General features: G+C 42.3%; 1 protein-coding gene across 1 annotated transcript in view; it reads right to left on the minus strand.

Annotated features, from left to right (window-relative positions):
* The window catches only part of LOC134881692 (latent-transforming growth factor beta-binding protein 2-like), a 78,469-nt gene that overhangs the window by 33,607 nt on the left and 32,734 nt on the right, over positions 1–12,128 (minus strand). The window contains exons 7-9 of the mRNA XM_063909208.1: positions 10,373–10,650; positions 9,331–9,433; positions 1,124–1,198 (exon numbers count right to left, since the gene is read on the minus strand). Of these exons, the coding sequence (XP_063765278.1) occupies positions 1,124–1,198; positions 9,331–9,433; positions 10,373–10,650 (456 nt within the window). The remainder of the gene's footprint in view (positions 1–1,123; positions 1,199–9,330; positions 9,434–10,372; positions 10,651–12,128) is intronic.

Consider the following 12,128-nt stretch of genomic DNA (forward strand, 5'->3'; position numbering starts at 1 on the left):
TAAAGAAAAGCATGAATAATAGAAAGATACATTTCCACATGTGTTGGCTAGTTGAGATACTATTAAGAAATAAGTGTGTCCTTGTCCACAGGTCTTTGTTTTTATGAAAATATGTCTCCCGGCTCAATCATTACCTGAACACATTGATTGTACTGTATTGTGTCAATCAGGAAACATGTTGAACTTGCTGACCCCGGATGAGGCTGTGATAGATGCAGTCATAGCTGTCTATTGAACCGTTATGCTGTTGCGTCTCTTTAGGCTTCAATAAGCATTGCCCTTTGGATTATGACACCATTAATCAAGTCAATGACCCAGCTCAAGTAGACTGTCAGAGTAGCAGCATTTGGTTGTTGAAAGTTTCAGCTTCCGTTGCAAAGTTCATAGATTAAGCAGTTCATTTTTTCAGTGTCATTCAGCCGATGTTTATTTGTTCATGTCGACATACTGCGGTGCTGTATACACCAGCAACACATATAAATAGTGTGAATTCTCTAGTGGGAGACCGTCTACAGAGTTGACACTGTGGGTGGTTTTAGGGCTTCATTAACTACCAGCCAGTTGACAATTAGACGCCACTGGGATGCTGCAGTAGACGAAAACGCAGTTATGCCTGGGAAAAGTTTGTTTTTACATACAGATGGCTCCGTTAGGTTGCAGTTATGCAGTTTTTTCTTCTGCTGGCACAAAAAGGGCTGCTGAGTGACAAACAGTTCTGAAGCTAAAGCTCCCTTTCCAAATACTCCAAGCCACATTTACCATAATCGCACCCTACCGTACCATTCTCCAGTCAGAACCCCAACGACCAATTAAAACAGCAGCCCCAGGTGCTTATTGGCTGCTGAACTATGACCCTGTACCAAGGCTAATTGTACCCTTGACCTGGTTCTCATAGGGTCTAGACGTACAGCAAGGAATACTTTTATAGAGCTCCCCAGAGCTCCCTGTAGGCCTGGAAACATATGGGCAGTAATGTTTTATCACATCCATGCCATTATATTTATTATAATTATGTTTTTTGCAATGGCTAGACTTCTTATTAAAATATGCAGTGGCTTACATCAGATAACAATCTGAAGATATTAAACTAGATACACATTGTCCAACATATTTCAGAGCTTACCTTGACAGTGTGTGAGATTCATCCGTTTGAATCCTTTGGAACATTCCACTTGTCCGTTTGCAATCACTGCATATGCTGCAAACAGAAAGAGAAAGCACGGCTTTAGAGGAGCAAAATGATCTTAAAGTGCAGAGCCTCTCTGTCACAAAGCATTGCATTCATTGAAAAGGGATAAGAGGAACTCGGCTTTAGGAGGGGACCATATAACTTGCAGATGTGAGCATCTTGGCGAGAGGAAAAATGAGGGGACCCACAGCTGGGCCTCGTGGGACTCCAGAGTGAGCGTGTGGAAATTGATCCCCATCACTTGCATTTATAAGACAGCACTGCCAACCAGCAGAATGTAAGGATAACACTTGACGTCATTTATAATCATATTACCTATTACTCTCTTCAACCCCTAGAGCCTGATGAAGGAAGCGCTTGCATCATAAATATGTTGAGGAAGCCTCCGTGACAGCCCTGACCTTTATCATCAACCACAGTGCGAATCTACACAAACACGAAACTAATACTTTAACTGTGCACACGAGGAAGGACTACTGATGTGCGGCCCGCAGGTAGGTGATTGGGTCAATGCATTTTTTCTGCCTGGTTTGCCAAAGCAATACAAATCTTATGATGTGCTTCAGGTGTGTGTACTAGAGATTTGAAGAAGTAAATAACACAGAGCGGCCATAATGACAGAGGCCTGAAAAATGTAGGTCATTACTCATACGGCACGCAGCCAAGCCCCAGCATGATCCATTAATGCATGAGAGGTCAATGTAACTATCACATGGCAAATAAGAAATTGTGATGAGTGTCTGTATCTGTGTGTTTGACAGAGATATAGAGTGGGTGTGTACGAGGTTCTATACGTTTCCAAACAGAGACAGGGTGATTATTAGGAGCAGATCTTTCCATGACATAAACCGAGGTAAAGAATTTAGCTTGATATCGTGTTGAAAGGGGATGATTTAACCTCTGATTTTGGAGTGGAAAATTAGTTTTTGGGTGAGGAAAACTCTGCAAAAAAAACCTTCACTTTATAGCCTGACGGAACTGTTTCTTCAGATTACATTCATATATCATGCAGCTTAAAAATAAGTGATAGAGTTTTACTTGATGGAACAATGCCTTTCTGAAACTATTTAGAAGAAAATTGGCTGCATACGTAGTGCAAAGTTATATCTTATGATGTTAAAATGAATGAGAATTAATTAAAAAATGATATTGAACAAGGGTCACTATTTTAAAATATGTATATCATGGTGCAATACATCTTCACATCCATTTTTCACTTTCATCGTTACCCAATGAAAGAAATCCTCGTTTCCAACATTTCCCACTCACAGAAAACAGTATGACAGTGATGACAATCCTTGGGTTAACCCCATGGCCAGAAAAAAGAAGCTTACACCAAAGTAAAGCATGCATTGAACCTGCTGCCACAGCGACGAAGGGTTGAAAACAGAGGTGACGCATGCAAGGAATACGGTCACAGCCCTGCCAGCAAAGAAAACAGATTTCTTCCAGAGAGTGTGCTGGGAAAGTTGCACTGCGTTTGTGGCTGATGTAAATGACTATTTGGATGCCTGTCTGCAGGCAAACAGGACCAGACAAGGCCAGCCACCTACGCCACCAGAAATTCAAAGCAAACACATACAGTACAGTACACTGAATCTTTATTTGGTATTTGTTTCAGAAACTCATTCTCATTTGAAGCTGGTAACTGGAAATACTTAGGTACCATGTGGGTTGAGGTTCCTAACCCAGTGGCCATAAAAAAGCACTTTTAATAGGTACGGGATACCAACACAGCAATCCTGTAAACATCTACCATCAATGCGTAACCCGGCAATCAGTCATGAGTTTGTGACATTTTCCCAGGAGTGACTGGAATGTGTGCCACATGGAGGCTTTGGGAACGAAGTCCTGGAAGCTGAGTTATGTTTTGGTCCTGCTGTGACCTAGTGGACCAGGCAGGGTCAATGTACCTGAGGGTTGTCAAAGCAGAAGTGGGTCAACATGAAGGGGGCAACGGGAAAAAAGGGGGGAACTGTGTCAAAGCGACGCCGCCGTTCCTGTCTGCCCACCTCCTCATCTTCCTCCGCACCCTCATAATCCCCCTTTCAGAGTAATGAGCTGTTGTGGTAGGGACGTGGGCAAGCCCTCCTGCAGCGATGGGATCAGGGAATGTCTGGCCTGAGATACAGCAGTGTGCATATGCCAAGGGAAGCCCGGTGGGGGAGTCCGGGTGTCTCAATAAAGCTTATTAGCAGGGAGGTGAGGACCTCTGCAGTCTGTAACAACTTCAACATGAACATGAGAAGCAGATCATTTCAAAACTATGCTTGTCTTAAAACTGCATGAGAGAAAATATTGAGATGTTGTAAAAGTGTTAAAGACCTAATTATGTAAGAATTGCCGCGCAGACATTTACCGTTGATGTAAAGTTGGCATGTTTCCACATATACCAGACAGGTTTACAGTATATGTTTCGTAAAACTTTATTTGCACATGGGATCTAATTTGGCTGACTGTAGACCACATTTCCTAATTTGCATCATGCATTTAAACATGTGTGTAATTCGGGTGCAGTGCAGTAGATCTTTATTTTGTTCCCTTTTTGCAATTTGCTTGTAGTTTTGGTTTAAAAACCAGAGTAAATACTAGATGCCCCTTGTGTGATGAATTCATTATATGATACAAAAAAACTTTGATTTATTATATCATTTTAAGCAAAGTGTTATATATTACTGTAGTTGTGTCTGATTCCTACACTCCTGTACCATGTCTTAAAGAATTCAACTAAAGACAAGATAATGACCACCAGGACTAAATATCAAAGAAAACTTGGCTATGTAATTTTTACCAAAAGCTTTGAATTAGGGAAGGATTTCATTATGTGTACGTTCTCATGCTTGTTTCAACAGTTATTGTGTAGAAAACATACACAGGCAGTGGCCTGCAAGAGTGATCTCAAGCTTTGCATCATTAGTGTCCCCCTTGGTTACCGCGACTGTAGACCCAGACTGGTCTGTATCCACAGACAGAAGCTTCCAATTGTTGTGTATCCATTTAGCCCTGTTCAACAAAAGACTTTGTCACCCTTTACTAATTTATTTTCCATCTCCATTCAATGGTGTTGTGCATTCCACTGGCAACTGTTCAATAATATTTGCTCGAATTCCCTGACCTGAAAGTGTAATTCAAATCCCTCTGAGCTTTTTGATGGATGGTGCTGTCCCAAATTTAATCGGAATAAATCCCTCTTTTAAACATTAAAGTAAACATTGCTCCATGCAGGGCCCTGCTGAGGGTATTAAAATGAAAGGACAGCTTATGCAAAAATGAGGGAGAAAGTAAAAAGAGAAGGAGGCAGGAGGCTGAGAACGGAGAGAGTTTATATTCAGATGGGTTTCTCGGACGTACAGAGATCTTTAATTGCTAATTTGGTACAATCAGCCCGCAGACCACCCGGCCCGGGGCTGTTCTTCTAAAATGATTGAGAGGTCTGGTCCATCAATCACAGGGCGAAGAGCCCTCCACCAGCTTCCCCAGGGACCTGCCTGGGAGGCAACCTCAGTGTTGGAGTTCTCCCCTTGACTGACTGGAAAACTTGAGAGCGTGTGGGAGAAGGAGGATTGAGAAGGTATTGATACCATCCACAGGACATGAACAGGAGAAGTCTTCCTTCTCACTCTATTGGGGGCAATTCTATAGGAAAACAACCAACACCAAAGTCAAGTCCTTTTCCAGTAATGTACCTCCTGAAATACCTTCATGGGACAGACGTGTGCCGCCAAGAGAAAAACCCAGAGCAAGCAGAGCTCTTTAATCACTACGTAGAGTTACAGGTCTTTATGGTCTCTAAAATGAGAAAAGCCATCTCCTCTTGGCCTTAGAGCGAATGCTTGATTGGAGCTTGCTTTCAAAACACAATGTCAGCCTGGCACGCGCCACATTTGCCATTCTAGCCAAATATAATTCCCTGTAAAATCCCTTTGAGTGGAGCTAAGGCTAATCAGGTAGGACACATGGGACTAATATCAACATCCTCCTGCTGGTATAAATATGAAAAAAAACCTCTGTTCAAGCTACAAATGATTTTCTCATCATTAACAGTGTGTATCATATTGGTATTATCATCATGACACATGTGAAGCAACACAAAGCCTTTGATTAGGAGATTATTTCATTGTTCTGCAACATTACAATTTTACTCAAACCATACCGTTCATATTCACTAGAGAACACATTTTATATCGCTGTTTGTAGTTTGACAATTTAGCTTAACGCCCTTTTCCAACATGCTGCTGGCGATTGAACCCGCATCAAACACAAAAACAGACCCACATTCCTCTATAATATCCCATTCACTGCGGAATATTAACCACCTGGTCTAGTTCCAAAAGCAGGCATGCCACAGTTTATTCCCAATACCAATGTGCTTTACTTTGTATGTATCCAATTAAGAAAGACAGAACAGATTTTGTACCCATGTGCGTCTAACTGGGATTTATGTCTTAAGGTGGCTTCTCTGTGCTGATTTGCCACACTACTGCCCAGCTAATAGATTCCATCATTGTAGTTGTGAAGGGGATAACACTAAGTCAACATCAATGAATCAAACGATGTCAAAGAAATGTGACGTCTCTATATAGTCACCACGAGAAGCTGCTGTGGATTTGTTCCAATACATCTGTTCTCTCGCTGACTATTTTTGAGGCAAAGTCATGCATCTCTGGGTTTTGTTCGTCATTAACAAGTATTCATGTTTAATCAGCGCTAATAAAAAGTAATAAGTGCAGGCTTTGGCTCCTCGATGGATGTCAGATCTGATGTCTGGGGAATATGTAGGAGATTAAGAGGGAATGAGTTCATGTGGGAAGATCTGTGGAGCTTTGTAGGCCTCAATTTTCTTTGCCTAAACTCTCTTTTTTTTATCAAAACCTCATGAATAATAGTGTCCTCAATACAGAAAGGCACAGAGATAAGGGAAGGGCTTCAGATAGAGGTGGAATAGACAGCAGGGCAAAGACAGCGTTAGGGCAGTGACGTCATGATGACCTTGACGACACAGGGAGGTAAAGATAGAGGAAGTCGAGGCTCCTGTGGGTGTGATGGTTGCTCTGGGCCCTCGGGACATCCGATCTGGGAAGCCTCCCAGCCTCCGAGTTGCAAAAGGGGGAGAGTCACAGTGAGAGAAGCTGCCCAGCAATGACAGATGGGAAGACAAACAGCCAGTGGAATTCCGTTCTCTGTGAGACTCACAGTGAGGGAGGGGCTGCCAGCACAATTATACAGAGTCATGCCAACACTACAGTAAGGGTCAGACTCAGGACACAGCAAATACCAATCAGTGGGCTTTGGGGATATTTACAAATAGGAATGTACCCTAACATTGTCCTGGCTTTTTAGGAATAAACCTCCTCTCAGTTTCTCTCACATAGGACCTGTGCAACCAGTTGTTTTATCCTGATTTGACTTGAGATGTGCTCTTATACTCAAAGAAACTTTGGAGCATCTGATTCATTATAAAAAAATGAAAACCCTAGATTTGATTACTTTGGAAATTGAGTAAAAAAATGGTCGGAGCCAAGATACTACTGTTTACCTCTAACACACTTTAAGCCACTGATTTAGCATGACAACTTAACAGATATCTAGTTGAGATCAAAATGATGACTGATTTCAAATATGGAATCGGGGAATGAGCACAGATGCCAGAACTAAGGCTATTGCCACCCCACACCCTATGCCCCCTGGCCAGATTTGCCGTCAAGGCTGGTAGTGATCAATTGAATATTCTTATAGCCCAATATCACAAATTACACATTTTTCTCAGGGGTTTAACATCCGTACATCATACAACACCATCTGCCCTAGAGCTTATATGACTGACTCCCCAAAAGCAATCCCAATGAGGGAAATAATGGAAAAATCCTCAGAGAGCAACAGAGGGATCCCTCTCCCAGGCTGGACGTGTTACAGAATAAACAGCATAATATAATGGCAACCTAGACAATCCAAATCATGTTGCTATGTGATCCCCTCCCCACACATGTTCTTGTCTAGTTTTTCAGATTAATAGGGAATTCATTTTCAGACGATCAATGAATTGATTAGTCTCCTAATGGTTTGCAGCTCTTCAAAAGTTCAGAGCTGGGTTTTTTTTCAAACCTCCTCCTCATCAGAACCAGAGGGACTGCAGCCTCTTCTGGTTGATCTGGATCTCATTATGACACAGGAATCCTCAGCATGCAATTTTTAAAAGCTCTGGCTCCTGGAAGCTTGGGCTCCCGCTGAGGTTGGACACACTGGCATTCGCGTCTCCATAAAATCAGCCCTTCAACATACACACAAATAATCCCGTCCCTTATTGCCACAGCAGTGACATAGTGTCCTTGGTGTATCTTAATAAATAATACCCAGCTATATAATGTCGTCAGCTGTGATACAATTCAAAGACTGGCAATACATCATGAGTCTACATTTGTAAAGCACTTTGCTCATTATTAAACAATATGGTTCCAGTCAGTGATGTGCAGGCAGAATGGGAATAGAATGAAGCATAGACTTTAAACAGAAGTGATGCCATCAAAATGTGGTCATGTTGGCATCATCTATAGACGCAATGAAAAAAAGAAAGTAGCAATGCTTCCTCTCAGTCAACAGGGCAGTTTGTTACCTGCTATAAACTGACCAATGGTAGCATTACATCCCTAAATACAAACTGGGCTTTCATGACATCATTATCACATACTTAACAGCAGACCACAAGAGACCTTTTTAAAGCCATACAACTTTCCTCCACACTGCAAGCCCACAACTCACCCATTGACTATGAAATATAACTGGACAGCCTCGTTTTTCAGGGGCTGTTGTCTCCAGGTTATATATCATTTCTGTCAAACACGTCAGAAAACATACATCACGGCCAGTAAGAGTGGAATGCAGCTGAAACATCTAGCCAAGGGTCTAAACTCAGAACAATAACACTTGAGAGGAATTCAAAGCATTTCTCTTATTAAAGCTCCCTCTAAGACTTCTGGGACATACTACATGACTTCATTTTCCCTCTCTTTCATTCTCTCTATCCTTCCCTCCCTGCCTGCGTGTGACCCGGGACCCCAGGCTTTACAGTATGCTGCCCCCCAAAACAAGCACAAAAATGAGCGAATGGGTATTCACTTTGTTTCTCCCCTCAAACTTCAAAGGAAGGAGCAGAGGAAAACATCTGGGAGCCAAAAGAGATTGTGCTGGACACTTTAGGAATCTATCCTGCTGAGGGAGATAGAGAGCGGGAGAGAAAAGAATGGATCGGCATCAATGATAGATGGAGGAGACGGATGATATCTGCTTCTGATTAAGGACCGGTCCGACATTGAACAGGGTACAGGACTTTGACAGCTAACTGACATCTGTGGGCATGCTTGTGATACGATTGGAAGTACTGGTGCTGGGAAATGTCCCCACTTGCCACCGAAGCTGCTTACCATGAGGCCCCAATAAGAAGTCCTACATCATCGCAGAAGAATAGCCACGCCCTCAAATTAACAGCAAGAGCTGTCAGAGTCTCCATCTTCAGTGACGGGTGTCACCACCCACCCTGCCTGCTGGCGAGCAACCTCCCTGCTGCTGTTTCTCAAACCTACCACAGCTCTGGTTGGGAAACAGCTGAACTGCGGCTGTTCATTTCCTCTGTGAAGGCTGCGTTGGCGCGATGTGTCCCGCAGAGTGGGTGGCACTCCTGCCAGGCTCTCATCTTAATGCTAAATGTGTTTTCATTTACCTCCAGGTTTTATTTTTATAGAAACCAACCCAGCTTCGTTCCTACAACTGGGTGTTTCACACAGCGGCCTCAAAGGTGTTTAGGATTCTAATCAAGGCTGCTATGCTAATCCCCATCAGCCATAAGAGTGGTTTAGGGCTGGGATAAATGCTGTAAAAATTCACCAAGCTGCTGAGGAATAGAACAGGCATCGCTGACTGAACACCCTTTTATACAGAACTATGAAAGTGGAGCCCAGCTGCATGATGTTGTTTTGAATGTGGATAACAGCACAAATATACCTAGAGATCAACATACCAGAGGCACAACAGAAAATAATACCAGCAGAACCAGACAGGATCAGAAATAGATTAGTTTGGAGTATGCAACGGAAAGGAGAGAAACAAAAATGTGCTCAGATTTAATGAAGTTTGTCATGAAAGCTTACCTGGTTTTGCTGGACACTTTTGGCACTTGTTGAAACCCCAGGAGGTGCCCACACTTCCACAGCAATCATCCTGTTTGGTAAGACCTGGCAGAGGCTTGCCACACTGCAACAAACACACATCTGCGTTAAATCTAAGAAATTATTTCTGAGAATGGGTGTTAGATGTTTGTGCATGCATGCTTGTTTGTGTTCAAGTGTGTGTTTGCTGGCCAGGGCTGGATATGTAAGACTGTTCGTGAATACCTATCTGCAAGGACCAAGTGAACCAGAAATCTGAGACTAGTTAGTTGGAAAAGGACATAAGTGCTTTGTCTCAAGAAAAACTATGACCATCCTGGCATGACTAGTTAAAGCACATGGTTAATTGTGAAGAAAGATGCTATCAGATATTACTCATTGGATTTTAGGCCAAACGAGACTTATGAAACTCAAAAAGCAACAGAGAGGACATTCTTCTGGAAGAACACCAAACTGGCATACTGGCAGGAGCAGAGGTAAAAATACCAGATAAATCGGGGATCTGAAAAATCATTGTGACTGTCTGGAGGGTTTAATTTCAAACTCTTTATGATCTAGAAGTAGATAAAATAAGAGCTACATATCAGCACAAACACAATTGTTCAATGAATAATGCTGGCAAACCAACTCTAGAGCAGACCCATGTGTTGTTGGAACTGCAAACCAACAGGCTAAAGGCCACCGAGGTCATGACATATAAACAACAGGAAACTGCAAACCACTACACGTATTGTATGTTTAGGGCTTTTGTTGTGAAAGGTAAGAACTGACAGAGTGGATCTAGAATGTGCGATATCTCTGAAGACATCCAAACCTATAACATGCATGGGAAATGCTGGAAAATGGATGGAAGTGGTCAGAGATTGACGTAAATCAGAGCCACAGGCACACTTCCAATTTGAGACAACAGCAATCAGTAATCGGTACCTGTGGTTAAACTCTTGCTCAGCTTTGATTGGCTTGAATACTCAAGGTAGCTTACATTGTTGAGTGTTAGCAGGGCTTAAATGACTTAAGACAGTACCTGTCCATCAACTGTTTCCTGAAAGCATCTTCCAACTTGTCCGTTCTGCTGGTTGTGCGTTCTGGCGTGGCCATTCCCACTTGTTTGTGGTTGCCTACTGTTATGCTCACTGGTGTGTTCATGTCCATTCCCAGGCTGGGAGCGCTGCTGCACAGAGTGAGCCCCATCGGTGGAGGCCGGTCTCTGCCCAGGCTGGACGCGAGCTACTTGGTGGATCTGGACTTCGGAGTCTACAGGGTGCTGAATGTGGACGTTCACCAAGGATGGGTGGAGGGACACTAAAGGAATGGATAGACCCAAAGTTTATACAATATAGTTTATAGTTTCACATTTTTGGTATTGTAAGTGGAAGCATCCTCTGCCAAGGGGATAAAAGCTATGTATACTGCTTGCAAGCCATCAGCTAACATCCAGCAAAAACTTGTTCAACACTCACTTCATCATCAATTTATGAGATGTACATGGGGAATTCTCAGCAAGGAAGACACTACATACTGTATGAGAAACCAACAAAAACACAGAGCTTTGTATTTCTTGGTTTAATCAAATAAGCTCCAAGACCAGAAACAGATTTGTTGAGGAGCTGAGGAGATGTTGCAATGTGGAGAATGAGCTCTTTTGTCCTTCTGACAGAGGGGAAGCATCTATCTTCAGGGAGTGCCGGGGTTTTTTCCCAGAACCCTAAGCCCCTCTCATAATTCATAGTCGCACAGACAGATGGCAAGGAGAGACCAAGGAGAAGAATTTGACCTCACTGAGTGGATATAACAGGAGGAATCAATGATTTGTCAATACGGCCATTGGACTTATGTCATGTAGTTATGATTATATACATAATTGTATTCAAAACGGAGGATGGAATATTCCCAAGTGTAATTTAAATTATGTAAATCATTGCTTCTGGTTCTTGTTAGACAGAGCGATACACTGAGCAAGACGAAGAGAGGAAATTAAAAACGGATATCAGCAAAAATGGAAATGAGTAAAACTCTCACATTCAATCATCATGATGTGGCCTTGCTCTGTTTTTAATAACCACTTCTTTTTATAAAAGCATCATTGTGCGAACAGTTTGAGGACTTCCACATTAGTCATGTATTATTCATTCTGCTGAAAATAGAGTCTGACCTCCACTCCTGGCCAGCAAAGGCAGAGCAATAGAGTATAACTGTGATTATGAAGCGATTGGCAAAGTATAAAGGCACCTGTCACACCAGCATTAGAAAAGTCAAGCTCAGATTTAATTCATTTCATTTTAACTGTTGCAATTAGTGAACTAAATATTTGTATACAGTGCTGACTTTAGGAGGTCAGAGAATCCACATTGGGACAAGCTAGTTATGTTGCCTTAGTTAACCCTCCACCATTAGAGCATAAAACACCCAACAAGAGAAGAAAAGTTGCAGAGACTTATGATACAGGACTTGAGATTGAATCGACATGAGACAAGTTATCTAAGCCTAACCCTAATATATTTTCCCTCTCTTTAATATGTACAATCCAGGAACGAAATGCCAGTGGGGTGTCAAGAGAACAGTACAGAGAAAAAATATATTGACACTGGCTAACGCTTTCAAATATATTAGTTGGCACTTCAAGCCGCGTGGGCCATCTAGTTGAATTATATTGGAGAAAAAAGGCAGCCCTCTACGGCTAGTATCTCCAACACTCGTGTAAATCACACCAAAACAATCTAGATTGATAAATAGTCCTAAAGGCAAGAGGAAAAATATGTATTTTTTTAGATTTTTCTCCT

This window comes from Eleginops maclovinus, chromosome 19 (assembly GCF_036324505.1).
Source record: "Eleginops maclovinus isolate JMC-PN-2008 ecotype Puerto Natales chromosome 19, JC_Emac_rtc_rv5, whole genome shotgun sequence".
Classification (NCBI taxonomy): Eukaryota; Metazoa; Chordata; class Actinopteri; order Perciformes; family Eleginopidae; genus Eleginops; species Eleginops maclovinus.